This window comes from Apodemus sylvaticus, chromosome 21, assembly GCF_947179515.1.
Source record: "Apodemus sylvaticus chromosome 21, mApoSyl1.1, whole genome shotgun sequence".
In the NCBI taxonomy this organism is placed as follows: Eukaryota; Metazoa; Chordata; class Mammalia; order Rodentia; family Muridae; genus Apodemus; species Apodemus sylvaticus.
Window position 1 is genome coordinate 42,243,544 of NC_067492.1, and position 18,339 is coordinate 42,261,882.

At 42.9% G+C, this 18,339-nt stretch overlaps 1 protein-coding gene across 1 annotated transcript in view; it reads right to left on the reverse strand.

The window, feature by feature from the left end:
- The window catches only part of Heatr3 (HEAT repeat containing 3), a 37,775-nt gene that overhangs the window by 12,579 nt on the left and 6,857 nt on the right, over positions 1–18,339 (reverse strand). Inside the window, exons 5-11 of the mRNA XM_052166632.1 lie at positions 17,852–17,961; positions 12,711–12,851; positions 9,616–9,893; positions 3,564–3,654; positions 3,291–3,448; positions 3,023–3,105; positions 1,880–2,016 (exon numbers count right to left, since the gene is read on the reverse strand). Coding sequence (XP_052022592.1) covers positions 1,880–2,016; positions 3,023–3,105; positions 3,291–3,448; positions 3,564–3,654; positions 9,616–9,893; positions 12,711–12,851; positions 17,852–17,961 — 998 coding nt within the window. The remainder of the gene's footprint in view (positions 1–1,879; positions 2,017–3,022; positions 3,106–3,290; positions 3,449–3,563; positions 3,655–9,615; positions 9,894–12,710; positions 12,852–17,851; positions 17,962–18,339) is intronic.

Genomic DNA, 18,339 nt, shown 5'->3' on the forward strand with positions numbered 1-18,339 from the left:
AACTTGATACCAGGTGCATAATGTAAGATTTTTTTATTTTATTTATTATTACTGTGCGTGCGTGCGTGCGTGCGTGTGTGTGTGTGTGTGTGTGTGTGTGTAAGTGCAGGTGCACATGTGCACACACCCATGGAGGTAAAAGGATTAATCAAGGCTTATTTTATCTTTTGGGCTTTTCATTTGTAGATACTCTATGTACCAGAGAAGAGAGTTCCTGTAATTAGCCTAGCACAGATAGCAGAGCAGCCTTAGGACACCTTAGACGCACTCCAGCACCGTGAGAACGAGCTAGGTCAGTTCATTCTGGTCCTGGTTCAGCTTTTCTCCCCAGAGCCCTTTACATGTAGCCCAGCCCCTCACACCATTCTGCCCTCATTTTTTCTTCACAGGTGAAATTAAACAGGAGAGAAATGAGCTCTATGACGAGCAACCCCCAAGCCTAGCCATTTCTCTAGTATTAGAGAGCATGTGGCATAAAGTCAGAGGTCAAGAAGTATGAGCTAGGGCTGGAGAGATGGCTCAGCAGTTAAGAGCACTGATTGCTCTTCCAGAGGTCCTGAGTTCAAATCCCAGCACCCACCTGATGGCTCACAACCATCTGTAATGAGATCTGACGCCCTCTCCTGGCATGTAGGTCCTGGCATGCAGATAGAACACTAATATACATAAAATAAATATAAACATAAAGTTAAAAAAAAAAAGCACAAGCTGAACAATGGTCTCACTATAGTTTCTCCCCTATTTGCTAACACCTGGATCAGAGGATCCACAACTGATGTGAAGGCATTACTATTATTATTCAAGAATTTCTATGTGCCTGGTCCACACAGTGAGCTGCAGGACAACCAATACTACATACAAGGACAGTCTCAAAAACCACGAACCCTCCTGAATATCACAACAGTGCCACATGCATCCTAGGACAATCAAGCCTCGTCAATTGGAGGGAAGTCATAGTGAGTACTGTAACCTGCCAAGAACCACGTCTGGAGAGTCATGGCCTAGAGGTGACCTTGCTGTTACTACCATACTACCAACATAGTAGTTCCCAACTGCCTTGAAATACTTATTCCCATCTGCATAAATAAGTGCAGACAGACCTCTCATTTCAATGCTTCTTTCCATAGCAGGCAGAAACTAGCAGAGACCTACAACTGCTCAAATGCAGAGAATAAGTGACCCTGGGGTGCTCAGCCTCAAAGGGACAGCTCTAACACAGCTCCCACCCTGAGGGCTCCGGGAACGTCACAGAGGAGGGAGAATGAAAGACAGGAGAAGCCCAAGGACCAAGGGCACTGCTGCAAGAGTTCCTTTTGAGCAGGACAGGGATGCTGCTCCGATGAATTCTCAGCAGTATGGCTGCTGAGGGAGGAAGAGCGAGTTTTCCTTCCTGTTTTGTTTGTTTTCTCTGAGACAAGACCATAATCCTACCTGGTCAGCCCTGAGTACACTCAGGTGGGGCAGCAATGGCCTAACCAAACCAGAGTGTTGTATGTCTATGTATGTATGTGTGTTTGTAATAGAATAGAATGGGATCAGAAGAAGGTGACAGGGGAAAGACAAGAGAAACGGGGTAAAAACAATGCAGATATAGTGTGCATGAAACCCTCAAATTAAAAAAAAAAAAACGAATCAAGACTCAAATATCCTAATGAGGATTTGATACTTATGACATTAAACACACACACACACACACACCCCTACTGGCACACCCTGACTGTCACTGGCAATGATATAAGTGGCTGATAGCATCTTGGAAAGGATTCTGAGGTTAGATGTAATAACGTGCCATTTATAACATGGATCTAACAGCCCAAGTTCCATTCTTAAAGTTCTACTATGTCCAAGTAGTCTTTCACATTAATGTCTAAATATTTACCTGGCTGAGAAAAAAGAAGCTGTGACAGGTGCTGAGCAAGGGTCTGGAGAGCGGGGGCTCCACCAAGATGCTCTATGTCCAGGAGAGACACGAGACTCTGGACACACGTAAGGGCTCTACACTGAATAGTGTTCATTCTGCAAAGAAAGGAAACAATCTCAAGTTGATATCCTGGAATTCTACGACCTACGACTTGTGCTATAGCATCTTGCTTTATACTCCAAGCTAGCCTGGAGTTCACTATGAAACCCATGCTGGCTTTGGATTTGTGGTCCTCTTGAATACTGCGATTAGAGTCCCGAGCTTCAAGCCCGGCTCAGTGTCAATTTTTAATTTAAGCTTCAGAGTCTAAGAGTCCCTATAAGTTCAAGGAGATCTGAAGCAGTCCCAAAGAATAATGTGAACTGCTCGTCTGCTGGTCTCAGTGCCTAAGCATTCAAAGGCTCTGAGCACAGCTCATCTGTGAGTCACGAGTCCCTCTCTCTACTGGCCTTGTATAGGAAACTCCTTACTTTTATTTTTTTATTTTTATTTATAGTTTGCAGTTCTGGGGACTGCTGCCGTGGCATGACACATGGTGGATGGGCACTCTGCACTGAACTTCCCTTCAGTCCACTCTGCTCCACAGCTGCTCGGGGAGAGCACGACCTTGTGCCCAACCGACCTGCTTCACTTCAGCCTTGGGCAGTTGAGATTACAGACTCCCACCCCAGCCCGATTTCCTCCTTTCTGCAGTGGCTTCCTTAGGCAGCCACTAGCTGTGTGTCCCTAACTAGTTTAGTGTTGCCTAGCTGTGTGGTTTGTGACAATGGAGCCAGCGTGTGCATGTTTTGTGTTTTATTCCCTCAGCTCATCACAAGAGGCTCTGCTGTGTTGTGGGTGGTTCCAGTTCAGATCTTCTTTACTGCTGAATGCCAACTTCTAAAACATTTGACCATGACAAAGTTCTTTCCAAGTTGGGACGGTTATGCCCCACAGTGCTGTGAATATTCACTCTCACACTAGCATCCCAGCACATAAGGGACATAAGCTTCTGCAGGGTACATATCAAGGCATTTTCTAGAGAGCATTTTCTATTCAATATTTCAACATTTCACATAATGACAAAATGATAAGTGTGTCTGAAAATCTGAAGTCTCTTACTTCCTAATCAAAGGTTTCCAAGTAGGGCTCTTAGAACATATGTCAATTGCAACACTGTTAGGTGAAGATGTTTTCTCAAAAACCTAGGATTGAAAGGAAAACAGGAAAAAAAATAAAAGGGAGGTCATTTTAAACAGGATTTCTCTATAAAAGTCAGACTTGTTATTTACAAGTTAAGGTGGTCAGGACGGAATTACATGTGTGTCAAGTCTGCTTTATACCCAAGCCACCAGCCCCTACGGTGAACAGTCCGCACGAAACTACTAACCTTCTCTGGAATGAGGCAGTTAGTAAGGGCGGAGTGAATCTCATGGGACAGGCACAGTGGGGACATCAGCTGCCCACTGCACTCGCTGAAGGAGCTTTCCATAAAGGCTTCACTTTCATCGCTACTAGAAAGCTCTTCCCACTCATCATCCGAGGGATCTGAGGAGAGGGCAAGCCAGGTGTGACTGGGGTATCAAAGCAGCTCCCATGGAGGCCGCTCCTGGTGTGGGCGGGGTTGGGGCAGGGGACTGTCCAGTGTAAGACAGGAGCAGACCTTCACTGCAGCACATGTTGACAATGACTTCCAGAGCGGTCTGCTGAGCTGCCAGCAACGCCACGGTCTCTCTCAGCTCCTTGTCAGTCGGCTATAAATACATAAAAAATAAGTATTTTTTGTATTAGTTTCCTTGGTTAGAGTCTACAGTACAATTTCTGCACTTGGAATTGAGTATATGAAGGCTGGAATAGGCGGAAGAAAAGCTACAGGAATGCAAATCAGTACTGTGATTTCCTCCTGGTCCACTAGAGCAAATCTTTGTTAAACTGTGTTCCATCTATCACATGTAGTTGTAAAGAACAGATACCTACCTTGAATCTTGACCGCATTTGTTAAGAAGCTTAGCATGGTAAGATTAAACAAAAGCTTATTTCAGACATCTCATGCTTAAACACATATTTTAACCATCTTTTTTGAAAGACACATTCAATATATACTTCTGGCCAGGCATGGGGGCACATACCTATTCCAGCACTCAAGTGGTAGTCAGGAAAATTACCTCAAGTTTGAGGCCAGTCTGGCCTATAGAGAGTTTAGTGTGGTCTACAGAGTAAGTTTCAGGCCAGCCTGGGCTACATATTGACATCTTGTCTTAAAAACAAGTGAACATACCCCACAAACACTATTAACAAGCCTTAAATTAACAGTGCTTGGCCAGTAGCAGACTGCCTTGATTCCTGATTTTCCATGACAACTAAAATATAAAGTAACTCTTTTAAGATTGGGGGGTGGGGGGGGAAGAGCAGGGCGGTGGTGGTGCACGCCTGTAATTTCAGCACTCCGGGAGGCAGAGGCAGGTAGATTTCTGAGTTCGAGGCCAGCCTGGTCTACAGAGTGAGTTCCAGGACAGCCAGGGCTGCACAGAGAAACCCTGTCTTGAAAAAACCAAAAAAAAAAAAAAAAAAAAAAGGCAAAAAAGAAAAAAAGATTGGGGGGAGGGGGGAAGATTGGATGGGAAAAAAAAAAGCCAAGCACGGTGGTGCACACCTTTAATCCCAGCAGAGGGAGGCAGGGGTGGGGCTCCGCGAGTTCCGGGTCAGCCTGGTTTACAGAGTCCTAGGACAGCCAGATCTAAGTAGACACCCAGTCACAGAAAACAAAATAACAAAAAAGACTGGTGGAAAAAAAAGCTACAGAGCTGGCTCAGTGTGAGAATCCCTACTGCTCCTGCAGACACTCCTGTAACTCCAGCCCCGAGAAAAGCCCAAGCTCTTTTCTGACCTCCATGGCCACCCCTACCCATTTGCACATAAACACACACAAATAAAACCTAAGAAAAAAGATAGTAAAAACTCAGTCAACCACACTGATATCCTAGAGTGAGTGGAATAACTTTTAAAATAACATGTTCTTTATTGTTTACAATCTCAAATTGTCTAGTTTGAGTTAATTGTTTAGTGACTAAACAAAGTATTGTAGATTACTAAGTGGATTTACTATAATTGCCCAAGCATATCCAGTCATCAATACCTGCAGGTTCTGTATTCATGGAGTTAACGAATATACATTGTTTTGCTTCTTTCTTAAAAGCTCTTATTATACTGTAGTGGCAGGGGAAGGAAGAACTCGAATTTCAGGGCTCAACCTTCCAGTCTTAGCCTAAGTGTCTGGGACACACAGATATAACCCACTATGAGTAGCCAACAAAACCAAGACGACAAATACCTGGGGAAAACTGCATCTGTCCTTGACAGTAGTGTGTGTGTGTGTGTGTGTGTGTGTGTGTGTGTCTGTGTGTGATATGAGGGCAGGGGATGTAAGTAGTGCAGTATTTGCCAAGAATGTGCAAAGCCCAGGATCTGATCCTCAGCACTAAGTACAATGAAGTAAGTCAGCAGAACAAAAGCCATTTTTATCCAACACTGTACTACAGCTGTTAAGAATTCAGAGATGGAGCCAGGCAGAGAATGGTAGAATGCTTGCCTATCATACACAAAGCCCACGTATGATCTTCAATATTGCACAACCTGGGCATGGTGACACATGTCTATAATTATGGCACTTGAGTGAAGTGGAGACAGGAGGATTAGAAATTACAGGTTATGCTCTGGCTATACAGCAAAATTTGAAACTACCTGGATACATGAGGCCCTGTATTAAAACAAAACAAAATCAAAAAATCCTAATCTAAAGCTGACTAAAAGCTGTGGGACGATGTGTGTAAGTGAATGTAAATACTATTCCATTTCAAATGAGGGACTTAACAACTCAGGATTTGGAACCTGGGGTGGGGTAGGGGGCTGAGTTAGAGCCAATTCCCTATGAATATGTATTTAAATATCTTATTTCCTCAGACTTACTGAGTCCAAAGTTAAAAATATGTCTATTGGCCTTATAATGCACTACCATTTTCCTTACCAGATGTTTGTGCTCATTTAAAATGCAACTAATACGCCTGCATGGTGCACACACCTTTAATCCCAGCACTAAGGAAGCAGAAACAGATGCATCTCTGGCAGCCTGAGGCCAGCCTCGTCTATACAGCAAGTTCCAGGTCAGCCAGAACTACATAGTGGCACTGTTTCCAACAAACAAAAAATAAAATCACACCAACAAATCCCTTGTCTGGAAATTAAACTTCTACTTTTGTCCTACATCATCTAACAAACATGAAGGATGACTGATGCACAGCAGACTCTTCCAGTGGCAATCCCTGGAGTATGGAGTCTCCTAACACTTTGTAAAATTCATTTCTGCTCAGGTCTGGGAGTGTGATGTTCAGCTAAGCTAAGAATAGACAGTCACTAAATAGATTAGCTATGGATTCTCTCTGCCTGGAATGTATCCATATCCATGTTAGAGAGAATGCAGAGATCACCTCCCCTTTACAACATCCCTCTACTTCTTGGGATGTAGAACTGACAAAGAATTAGTCCAGAGATGTCATGGTGCCTACGCAATCAGGAGGAGGGACAAGTGAGGAGGTAGAGATGGAATAAAGCAGTAGACTGGATAAACTATTATCCTGGAAGCAAAGGAGGAATCCTCTTATTTAGACATGTGTTAAAAACTGCTCTTTTCTCTGCATATTTGTGTTATGCCTTAAGTTTAATGGTGCAATTTAAGGTTTTAAATAGACAGGACTAAAGTGGAATTGATGGGGCCGTGTGGACGGCCTCAGCTTACTCTGAGTTTGGACTGCTTGCCTGTGTACCAGGCCTCCTAGCACTCTCCTGGTACCTAAACACTGGCTGGCCAATTGACTTGTATGTTAATTACAAAGGGTAATGAGTTAAGGCTTTAAAAGCGGCTTCTGCAGGATCTGAGCACTGCGGTGTGCACCTTTAATCCCAGTACTTGGGAGGCAGAGGCAGGTGGATTGTGGCCAGCAAGGTCTACAGAGTTCCAGGACAGCCAAGGCAATCTGGAGAAACCCTGTCTCAAAAACCGAAACAAAAGTTTTGTTTTGTTTTTAGTTTTGCTTTGAGAAAACACTATTTTATGAGCTCAAGAACTGATTTCTCTCCTTCCCTCCTTCTCTTTCGTGTCTGTTTTAAACAATTAGCATGCATTCTACCATGCACAATACTCTCAGCCCTTCTGTGTGCATGCCTATGTAAGCAGTGTAGGCATGTGGGTGCACGCACTGGCTACAGCAGCTTCCTCTATCACAGCCTGTCCTGGCCTTCAGGCAGGCGTAGGGAGCGGAGAGTCCTGAGTGAATGTGTACTGCTGACATGGTCACTGCCATATCAGACTCAGAACCTCAGACCCATGGGCAAACCTCGAAGCCTTCCCTTCTGACCCGTGTGTGGGTGTTGACAGTGTCTGTGGAAAGAAAATGTCCACCTCAGCTTTCTGTCCCAGGATATTTATGGTCTGAAGACTTCTCTGTTACAGAGACTGTTCCTACCAAGATTAGCTAAACTTGTGTCCTTGTTTATCTGTATGTAATAACCCTACCTCCTAGCTCAACTGTATGTAATAACTCCATCTCTCTGTCTAACTCTATATAATAAACCCGAGATTGTGGGATGTTACAGTTTCTTCAGTCAGGAGCCCAGATCACTGGATCCCAGCTTTCTGTGTGTATCTGTTTTTCCTTTATTCTTTCAGTACTCCGATCAGGTCTGTTCTTAGAGCCATGCTGGATGCAGTAATAGGGTCTCTCACTGAACCACAGCCTACTGTTTTGGCTAGCCTGGTTGGCACTGTCTGCTCTGTAGGAAGCTTAAGGATAGGATGGCCTTCTGAGTTCTGCATATACTTCCACTTAACACAAGGCTTGGGTTGTTCACATGTAACTGTTCTACGTATAAAAGGCTTGATTCCTTCAAAACACTGAGATTAAATTATACAGGCTAAAGGGATGCTCAGTGGTTAGATGCTCCTGCTGCTAAGCCTAATCTGAGTTTAATCTCCAGGTCCCACATGGAAGCAAAAGAGGACTGACGCCTGCAAGTTGCCCTTTGACCTCCACACACATAAACATACCTCCTAATAAAATAAAAATCTAGTAATTAAAAAAAAACATAAAACTATGCTTTGTAAATCTTTTGGTTTTTTGTTTTTGTTTTTGTTTTGTTTTTTTTGGTTTTTTGGATTTGTTTTTTTCGAGACGGTTTCTCTGTATAGTCCTGGCGGTCCTGGAACTCACTCTGTAGACCAGGCTGGCCTCGAACTCAGAAATCCGCCTGCCTCTTCCTCCCAGAGTGCTGGGATTACAGGCGTGCGCCACCACTGCTGCTTTGTAAATCTTTAAAAATGTGAGAGTTAGGCATGGTGGTAAACACTCATAACCTCACATACTAGGGCAGCTAAGACAAACAGGCAAGCAAACAAGAAAATATGTTTACTTTGAGCTATATTCTATGTAAAGAATTCTAAGTCAGAGAACTGTAAGATGTTGACTCACGACAAGCCACCCTGGCACTGTCCCAGGAGAGAATGTGAAATGCATTCTCCTAACCTCGGCTTGTCACCTTTCCATTGCTGCCGCCTGCTCTTCCTGCCTTCACATTCCCTCCATCCAGCTGAGTGACTGACTCTTTAAATGTTACCCCGACTTCACAATTCTCTTACTTCCCCATTTCAGACAGCTTGGCTGGCCCTGTGTCCTCTCCAACTGCCTCCTCCTCTGCTCTCCCATCTGGTATTCATCACATGTACCAGGCTTACAGAAACAACCTGGGATTTGGGAAGAATTCTACCACCGCTCATAGCATCAGGCTAAAATGACCATGGGCTTCCAAGTCTGTCTTCCTAAAGAGAGGGATTTGCCCAGTGCAGAGACACGACTAGAGTCTCATCTGTACGAGTACACGAATCCACATGAGCGGCATAGGAAGCATGTATCTCCCCAACTGGGTCCTGTCTGCCTTCCTATATATATTCTCACCTCCAGGCTGAAAACATTCTCATAAAGCACAGTCCACCCACATTTTCTCTGCTGATGTAACTGTCAGTGTGCACCCTCACTGCACATCACACTAGCATGAGGCACACTGCACAGCCCCACTCTCTTCTGCTCAGCAACAGTTGGGACTGAAGACTTGGCCTGTTTCTCTGCTAAAGATAGGTACTAAAATAAAAGAGATAAGAATTCAATCAAAACAGTAAGCAGAGTAAGATCAGCGTGAAGATTGCCTGGAGGAGATGGGAAACTGAACTGGGGGTCAGGAAGACAGGTTGCTATTTCTAAAGTGCTCTGAAAGATCCTACACACAGAAAGGTTTCATTTTAGACAAGAGATATTGGTTTTTGTTTCTTCTACATGGGTAGATTTCTAATGTTACAATGAGAATCAATAGGAAAATACAACTTTTATTGAAAGATTGCCTAATTTTTTTTGTAATGCTAAGGAAACCCATTGAAGAAAACTGATGTATTAATTCATGTTGAGGGGCTGGAGAGATGGTTTAGCAGTTAAGAGGACTGATGTTCTTTCAGAGGGCCAGGTTCGATTCCCAGCACCCACACGGCAGCTCACAACTGTATTTAATTCCAAGATCTGACATTCTCACACAGACATACATACAGGCAAAGCACCAATGCACATAAAATAAAAAATAAAATGTATTAATTCATATCGAACATCGATCTGACTCACTGGAAGTAAATCGGAAATAAATGTTTTCCTTCTGAGTTTTCTTTTATGAGGGATTTCTTCCATTTCATCATCTTCAACCAAGTCATCACCGTTAGCATTTGCCAGTGTCTCCTCACTCTCTGCGGCAGCCTTTACCCGCTGGGTTTCTGCTTCCTTCATCTGAATGACCATGTTGCCAGTATTCATACCCAGCACTTCAGACAAGACGCCTAGGATGGCATTTATGATTTCTGCCTGACTCTTAGATGGAATAATGTCCTTTAGGTTCCAGACTGTGCCTGGGGAAAAATAAGCATGAAGACAAAGGAATTGACTATGGAATCTTTACTAAAAATGGGTTCTAACACTGACTATGTAATACATAGATTGATTCTGGTCTAAGAAAAGGAAATGGTAATAGTAAAAACAAGTAATTTTTACTAACTGAAACTAATTGAACTAATTTACTAATTATAACTAACCGAACAACATCTAATGGTGACGGAAGAGCGGTTTCCACAGGGCTTAGACTCTGGTGGAATTTCAGAACTTCCAACCTAGAGGCCTTTGCTCATTCCACCTTGGCACACACCTTTCTCTGGTGTAGAACTTGCACACCCTAAGATTTCAAAGAAATCAAGTTTCTTTGAAAATGCCAGGAGGCGCCTTGTTTCCTCCCATTTTCACCTCAGCTGTTCTTACAAGTGTGCTGGGATGGAGTGATCCTCCACAATCACACACAGAATACAAACAGCAAGCTCTTGGTTTTTTCCTAACAAGACAAGCCCGTGCTTCCAGGAAGAAATCAGAACAATTTTTTATGTGAATGGCAAGCTCTGGGGATGCAGCTCAGTTGGCAGACTGCATGCCCTGCGCACAAAGCCCTGGCTTCAACCCAAGGACTGTAAATCAGGGGTGGTGCTGTACACCAGTAAGAACAGCATTCAGGAGGTGAAGGCAGGAGGATCACAAGTTCCAGGTCAATTTCAGCTATAATACAAGTTGTAACTTGGTCATATATAAGACTGTCTCCAAAAAAAGAAATAAAATGAAAACACCACCTAGGCATAACAAAAAATACTGAGAGCAGAGGGTAGAAGACATCAGTCATGATCACTGTGCATGATTAGCAATAGCAAAAAGTTTAACCCAGGTGCCCATCTGAGGATGAATAGACAAAGGGAGAATGGCTTCCAAGACAGGCAGCGCTACAGAGAGATCCTGTCTCAAACAGCCAAAACCAACCAAAACCCAAAGAGTAGCAAACACACACACACACACACACGCACGCACGCACACACACACACACACACACACACAGGAATACTATTCGGCATTCAAAAAGAAGAAAACGGTAGAGTGCTTGCCTAGCATACAGCTCTCGGTTTGCTCCCCAAAACAGCATAAAGTGGGAGTGGTGACACACGCTCACACTCCTGGCATTCAAGGTGTAGGAGCTTGCTGCTATCAAACTATACAGTAAATCTGAGGCCAAGCTGGGCCACAGAAGGCCCTGTTTCCAAAACTAAAAAGAAACAGTACTAATGCATACTACTATGTAGGCAGCCTTGAAAACCTTCGGCTAAGGGAAATAAGTTAGTCATAGAGGGACAAGCATAAATGATTCTATTTCTGTAAGGTTTTTACCAGAGTCAAATTCACAGAAACAGGCAGCAGAATGGTGGTGTCCAGAGATGGGGAGGGGAAGCCGGGTCAGGAAAAGTTCTCATTTAGTGGACACAGTCACTTTTCAGGATGAAGAGTGTCTTAGTCAGGGTTTCTATTCCTGCACAAGCATCATGACCAAGAAGCAAGTTGGGGGGGGAAAGGGTTTATTGAGCTTACATTTCCACATTGCTGTTCATCACTAAAGGAAGTCAGGACTGGAACTCAAGCAGGTCAGGAAGCAGGAGCTGATGCAGAGGCCATGGAGGGATGTTTCTTACTGGCTTGTTTCCCCTGGCTTGCTCAGCCTGCTCTCTTATAGAACCCAAGAACACCAGCTCAGGGATGGCACCACCCACAAGGGGCCCTCCCCACTTGATCACTAAAATGCCCCACAGCTGGATCTCATGGAGGCACTTCCCCAACTGAAGTTCCTTTCTCTGTGATAACTCCAGCCTGTGTCAAGTTGACACACAAAACTAGCCAGTACAAAGAGTATTATAAAGCTTATGCTACTCAATTGGATCACTGCAGATTTTTCTGTATTCAGAGACACTGGGGCAAAAGAAGGTGGGACGAAGAACTCATGGCAGAGCAGGTAGTGGGTGGGTCATGTCTTAGCTGCCCTAAGTGAACTGTGAACTCAATTGGTCACGAGAAAGAGGAAAGCTGGGCGGCAGAGATGGCCCAGCAGTTAAGAGCACTGACTGCAATTCAACTCCCAGCACCCACAGAGCAGCTCACAACTATTATAACTCCAGTTCCAGGGGACCCAACACCTTCACCAGACATCTATGCAAGCAAACCACCAATGCACATAAAATAAAAATAAATCATTGAAAAAAGAGAGAGGAAAGTCTAACTGCAATGTTTCTGTATTAGACAGTTTGTGAAACTGGATGGGGCTGGAGAGATGGCCGTTCTTTCAAAGGCCAGTGTTCATTTCTTAGCACCCACATGAAAGCTAACTACTGTCTAGAACTCTAGTTCCAGGGGATCCAATGCCCTCTTCTGATCCTCAGGATCCTTCACACATGAGGAATAAATTCACACAACCCACACACATATACACATAAAAAGAAGATAACCTGGTGGTGCACGTCTTTAATTCCAGCACTCTGGAGGCAGAGGCAGGTGGATTTCTGAGTTTATGGCCATCCTAGTCTACAAAGATTGCAAAGATAGTTCCAAGATGGCTAAAGCCACAGAGAAATCCTATCTCAAAACACCAACCAACCAACCAACCAACCAAACCAAACAACAACAACAACAAAAAAAAAAAAAGAAAAAAGATAATTTTTTACAAAATGGAAGCATCTATTCTAGGAGGCTTCATAACAATCAGTTAGGGGTCTCTGCTCTTAACACTCTCAGATCAGACAGAGCTGGGGGAGACTGAATCCTAGCCTCCACTTCTATTACAACAACGACTTCACTTGGCTGAACCTTACCCGCCACCAGTGTCTTTAGAAGAATGTATTCCATAGAGGTAACAGGACAAAGTAAAGCAGACTCCAGCACACGCAGTGCTGTGCCATCGAAAGATTTCAGGAGCTCGGGGTTGTCTTCCGTCACTGTCTGTAAACAATATGCTATAAGACAAGAAGCAACAATTTAGAAACCTGTGAATTGTTTAAGATAATTTACACCTGTATAACTCCTCCAAAACTGGACATTTTTACAACTTTTAGACACATCAGCTTTATCAGGTACACAGGCTTCACTTCAAGGATGATGCATGCAACAGAGCCTCAGTGCTAGAGAGCTCCTTCTCTCTTCTTTAAATTTCTAATTCTTTTTCTTCTTCCCCACAACCTCCCTAAAACAGGGTTTCTCTGTATAGCCCTGGCTGTCCTGGAACTCATTATGTACAAAATGATAGCCTAGGACTCAGAGATCCACCTGCCTCTGGAATACTCGAATTAAAGGTCTGTGTCTCCATCACCAGATAAATTTTTCATTCTTTATAAAACTATACTTATAAGCTATAAATTAAATTTAAGTAGTAATTGTAGCAATGCTAAAGTACTATAAATATCTACAGTTTATCCTCAGTTTATCCATTTATCATAGGCCAGTAGCAAGAAGTTTATGACCATGTAGTTCATGTGCTACATGCTTAATAGTTCTGTTGCCAAAAACAAACCTGACCCATACATTAGGGTTATTTAAGAAAACAGTAGCTGAGTGTGGTGATACATGCCTTTAACACAAGTACTCTTTTGTTGGTTTGTTTGTAAGATTTATTTATCTATTTCATATATATATATATATATGAGTACACTGCCACTTTCTTCAGACATATCAGAAGAAGGCACTGGATCCCATTACAGATAGTTGTGGGCTATCATGTGGTTGCTGAGAATTGAACTTAGGACCTCTGGAAGAGCAGTCAGTGCTCTTAACTGCTGAGCCATCTCTCCAGCCCAATACCAGTACTCTTTAATCCCAGCATTTAGAAGGATATATGTGAGTTTGAGGCTAGCTTGGTCTACATAATTCCAGGAAAGCAAGAGCTACTAGAGAATGACCCTGTTTCAAACAAACAAACATACAAACAAACAAACAAACAAACAAAAAAGCCCAACCGACATAAAACAAAACCAAGATAATGGATTACAACATTCATTCTATAAATTAACTAAAAGCATATAAACAACGGAGGAAGAAGCAGGTAGATCTCCATGAGTTCAAGGCCAGCCTGGTCAGCCTGGCCTACTGACTAAGGACAGCCAAGATTATACAAAGAAACCCTGTATCAAAAAGCCAAACCAAATAAATAAGTAAGGAAAAAGTTTGTGGTACAAAGCTTTAATCCTAGCAATCCAGAGTTACTGACAGGTGGATCCCTGAGTTCGAGGCCAGCCTGATCTATATATAGATCAAGTTCCAGGACAGACATGGCCACTCAGAGAAACCCTGTCTCAAAAACAAACAAAACACACAAAAAATATTTAAAAACCAAAACAAAATAATCCCAAAACAAAACTGAGATCACACAAAAGGTTTTGACAGAAGAGACCTCTGAAGTACAAAAAGGAAAATAAAGCCAAATTAGTTTTCTTTCAGATATTTATTCAAAAAAATGTAGATTTTGAAATTCCAAATTAGATTGTATCTATCCAAATAAATCAAAACACATGGTAGTGGGGATGGAGAGAGGGCCTAACAGTTAAGAGCACTTAGTGCTTTTACAAAGGACCTGGGTTTGGTTCCTTGCACACAATCATTTGTAACTCTTGTTTCAGGGGATCCAAGTCCCTCTTCTAACCTCCAAGGGCATCAGGCATGCATATGTGCACACACACACATATATACAAACTAAATAAATCTAAAATAAAAAATGGAACCCAGGGTACAGCTATGATGCACATCAATATATATGCTTACTTCTAAATGTGCTGTGTTACAAGGGACTGATGCTGGACACTTTAGCAAAGGGACGGTAAGGAGCTGGGTGCTAGCTAGCTCCATGACGAAGTGCTGGCCTTGCAGGAGCAGGGCTCCAGGCTGGACCCCAGTACAGTGCAGCCAACAGCCACCTCAACAGCCGAACAACAAAACCCAAGATAACCTAGGAATGCTATTATAAATACAATTTCAAAAGATTGTTCTGGACAAAACAGAACCCTTATTTTATATGTGAGCCTTGCTTTATTTACAAAATGTTTGTTTATAAAAATCAACAATCTAGCTAAATATAGAAAGAAAACACTACTATACACTTCAAAATGACTTTATGATGATCCACTGTGAAAACAGTGCATTAGAATATAAAGAACCCAGCCAGTGAGATGGCTTAGTGGGCAATAGTACCTCCCTCCAAAGTCTGACAAGCTGAGTTCTGTCAGTCTCTGGAGCCTTACTGTAAGAAGAGAATTGATTGCTTTCTTCTTTCTTGTTTTTTGACAGGGTCTCACTGTGTAGCTCTAGCTATCCTGGAGCTCACTCACTATGTGGATCCACCTGCCTCTGCCTCCCACCATGCCTGACAGATTCTTGATAAAGCTGTCTTGTGACACTCCGTGTGTGTGTGTGTGTGTGTGTGTGTGTGTGTGTGTATGTGTGTGTCTGCGCGCACGCGCTATCACCCACAGTAGTAAAAGAGTTGGGGGTGGAATCTAGAACCTTTAGTAGTTTAAAGGAACATAAGCAGCCACAGTGCACACATTAGACTAGCTGGCTCTCCCTTTTATCATGTGCGTTCCTGAGACCAAACTCAAGCCGTCAGGCTTGCACTGCAAGTCTTTTACCCACAAAGCTATTTCACTAGCCCAAGCTGTTGGGTTTTCTTTTTTAAAGCATTTCTTCTTTTACATTTTTAGATATACTTTGTATGTGCAGGAGTACAGTGCCTGCAGAGGCCTATAAAAAGGGCAGGAATCCCCTGGAGCTGGAAGTAAAGGTAGTTGTGCTTGGGTCTAAACTTAGGTTCCGGAAGAGCAGTGCATGCTCTTAGCCATTAAGCCACCTCTCCAGACCACCCCTATACTTTCTTCTAAAATTTTATTAACTAACCTGCCTGAAATTCTCATCTTAGAAATAAAAACTGAGCCAGGCAGTGGTAGCGCATGACTTTAATCCCAGCACTTGGGAGGCAGAGGCAGGTGGATTTATGAGTTCCGAGGCCAGCCTGGTCTACAGAGTTGAGATCTAGGACAGCCAAGGCTACACAGAGAAATCCTGTCTCAAAAAACAAAACAAAACGAAACAAATCTAAAAAATGAAATAAAAACTGGCTTAAGATTAAGACACTCATTGCTAAAATAATGAGCTCTTTATATTTTTTTTTAAATTTTTAAAAGATTTATTTCTTATATAAGTATACATAAGTATTATTTTTTATATATAGGTATATATAAGTAGCTGTCTTCAGACACACCAGAAGAGGGCATCAGATCTCATTACAGAAGGTTGTGAGCCACCAGGTGGTTGCTGGGAATTGAACCCAGGACTTCTAGAAGAGCAGTCAGTGCTCTTAACCACTGAGCCATCTCTCCAGTCCCCTGATCTGTTTCTAAAACCCCCACTGACTCACAGCACTGCCCCTACAGATTCCATCTCACAACCTGATCTTTATAAGGTTCCAGCAGTACTTATTTCACTATTTTACTTTTGTTTCCCCCTCTCTTGGTCTCTCTCCCTAAAAAACCTCTGAGAGCTGGGCATAACAGTACATGCCTTTAATAGCAGCACTGAAGAAGTGGGTGAATTTAATGCCAGCCTGGTCTGCATAACAAGATGCAAGTCAGTCAGGACTAAAAACGCACAGATGCTCAGCACTGAAGAACACTCAGTGCTCTTAGAGGGGACTTAAGTTCAGTACCCAGGACCCGCACCTGACAGCTCCTAGGGATCTGATCCCCGGTTCTGGCCTTTGAGGCCAACCCCCAGCATATATACACCCCTATGATAAGACAAAAATATGTACTAAACCCAGAAGAAGCCAGAAATATGCATCATTAAAGGAGAACTGGGTAGAGAAAAAACCCTTTTAAGTGTTTCTCTGTACCCCAAACTCTTCCCAGCCTCTCATTCTCTGGTTTCTGCCTCGTCCTGCTGCTGAGCTCAGGATACTCAATGGCTCTCTAGCCCAACAGAGAATGTAGAAAGCCAAAGGCAACTCCTAGACAGCTCCCATGAAAGGGACAGGCGAAACTGGAAGTCTAATCACCTCTTTTACAGCTCCTCTTACCCACCCCATCCCCTGCAACAACAAAAAACTATCAATTTTCTTCAGAAATCAGAGAAAGTGATATAAAACACTAAAGTTTGGCGTAAAGGCCTGGGAAATATGGGTTTTTGTTTCTTAGTAAATAGAGATTAAAACTTCAAGATTAAAGACTTATTATAAGAAAAAAAGACACTAAGCCAGTCAGTGTTGGCACGACTTTAATCCCCTAACACTCGGAAAGCAGAGGCAGGTGGATCTCTGTAAGTTAGAGGCAAGCCTGGTCTACAGAGTGAGCTCCTGGTCAACCAGGGTGACACAGGAAAACCTTGTTTTGAAAAACACATAACAAACAGGGGCTGGAGAGATGATGGCTCAGCGCTTAAGAGCACTGACTGCTCTTCCAGAGATCCTGAGTTCAATTCCCAGCAACCACATGGTGGCTCATAAATATCTGTAACGGGATCTGATGCCCTCTTCTGGTGTCTGAAGACATTGACAGTGGACTCATATACATTAAATAAACAAACAAACAAATAAATAAAATACATCACTAAAGAACATTCACCATTATTTTTCAAACAAACAAACAAGCAAGGCCAGGGTTGATGTCATACACTTTTGATCTTGGTACCCAGGAGTCAGATGTCTGAGCATTAGTTATTAGCCTGGTCTATATATGCTGCAAATTCCAGAGCAGCCAGAGCTAGACAGTCAGACTCTGCCTCAAAAATAAAACAAACACAACAAACCAGACCTTGCAGAATTATATAAGTAAAATATTAGCCATGGATTTAAAGAAATTCGAAACAGAGAGAAGCTCACTGGACATTCACATCTAGTAACAGCAGGACTGAGGCAGACACACTGTGACTGCACATGTCAACACAGGAATAACAAATGAGCACTTTCTTCACTTACCTACGGAGACAGCCAGGTCAATATTGGTGGGGAACCTACGTAAGTACTGTAATACAATCTCCAAACACCCTTCTTTGTTGAATATAGATACTGCTCTACTACTGCATTCACTAAATTGAAGGGGAAAAATAAGTTTTACTATTCATATTTTAACATACTTTAACATTAAGAAATCAACCACAGAAGTCTATGAAAAAAATAATTATGCTTTATAAAGCCAAAGGTCAGGAGTCAAAACACCCATTCTTATTTATTATACATGACAACCAATCAGGGCTTCATTCCTTTCACACTGAGGCCTCTTAGTAGATCTCTCCTCACAGAAGGTTAGAACTGTATGGAACTTCAGAAATAATCACTCACCCAACTTCCCACTCAACAGACTGTGAGAACCAAACCCCCGCCCCCCCCAGGTGAGGCCACCCATCTGCAGTCCTACATCCTATGTGGTGGCACCCTGCCCAGGCCTCAGTTCCTTGTGTATATAG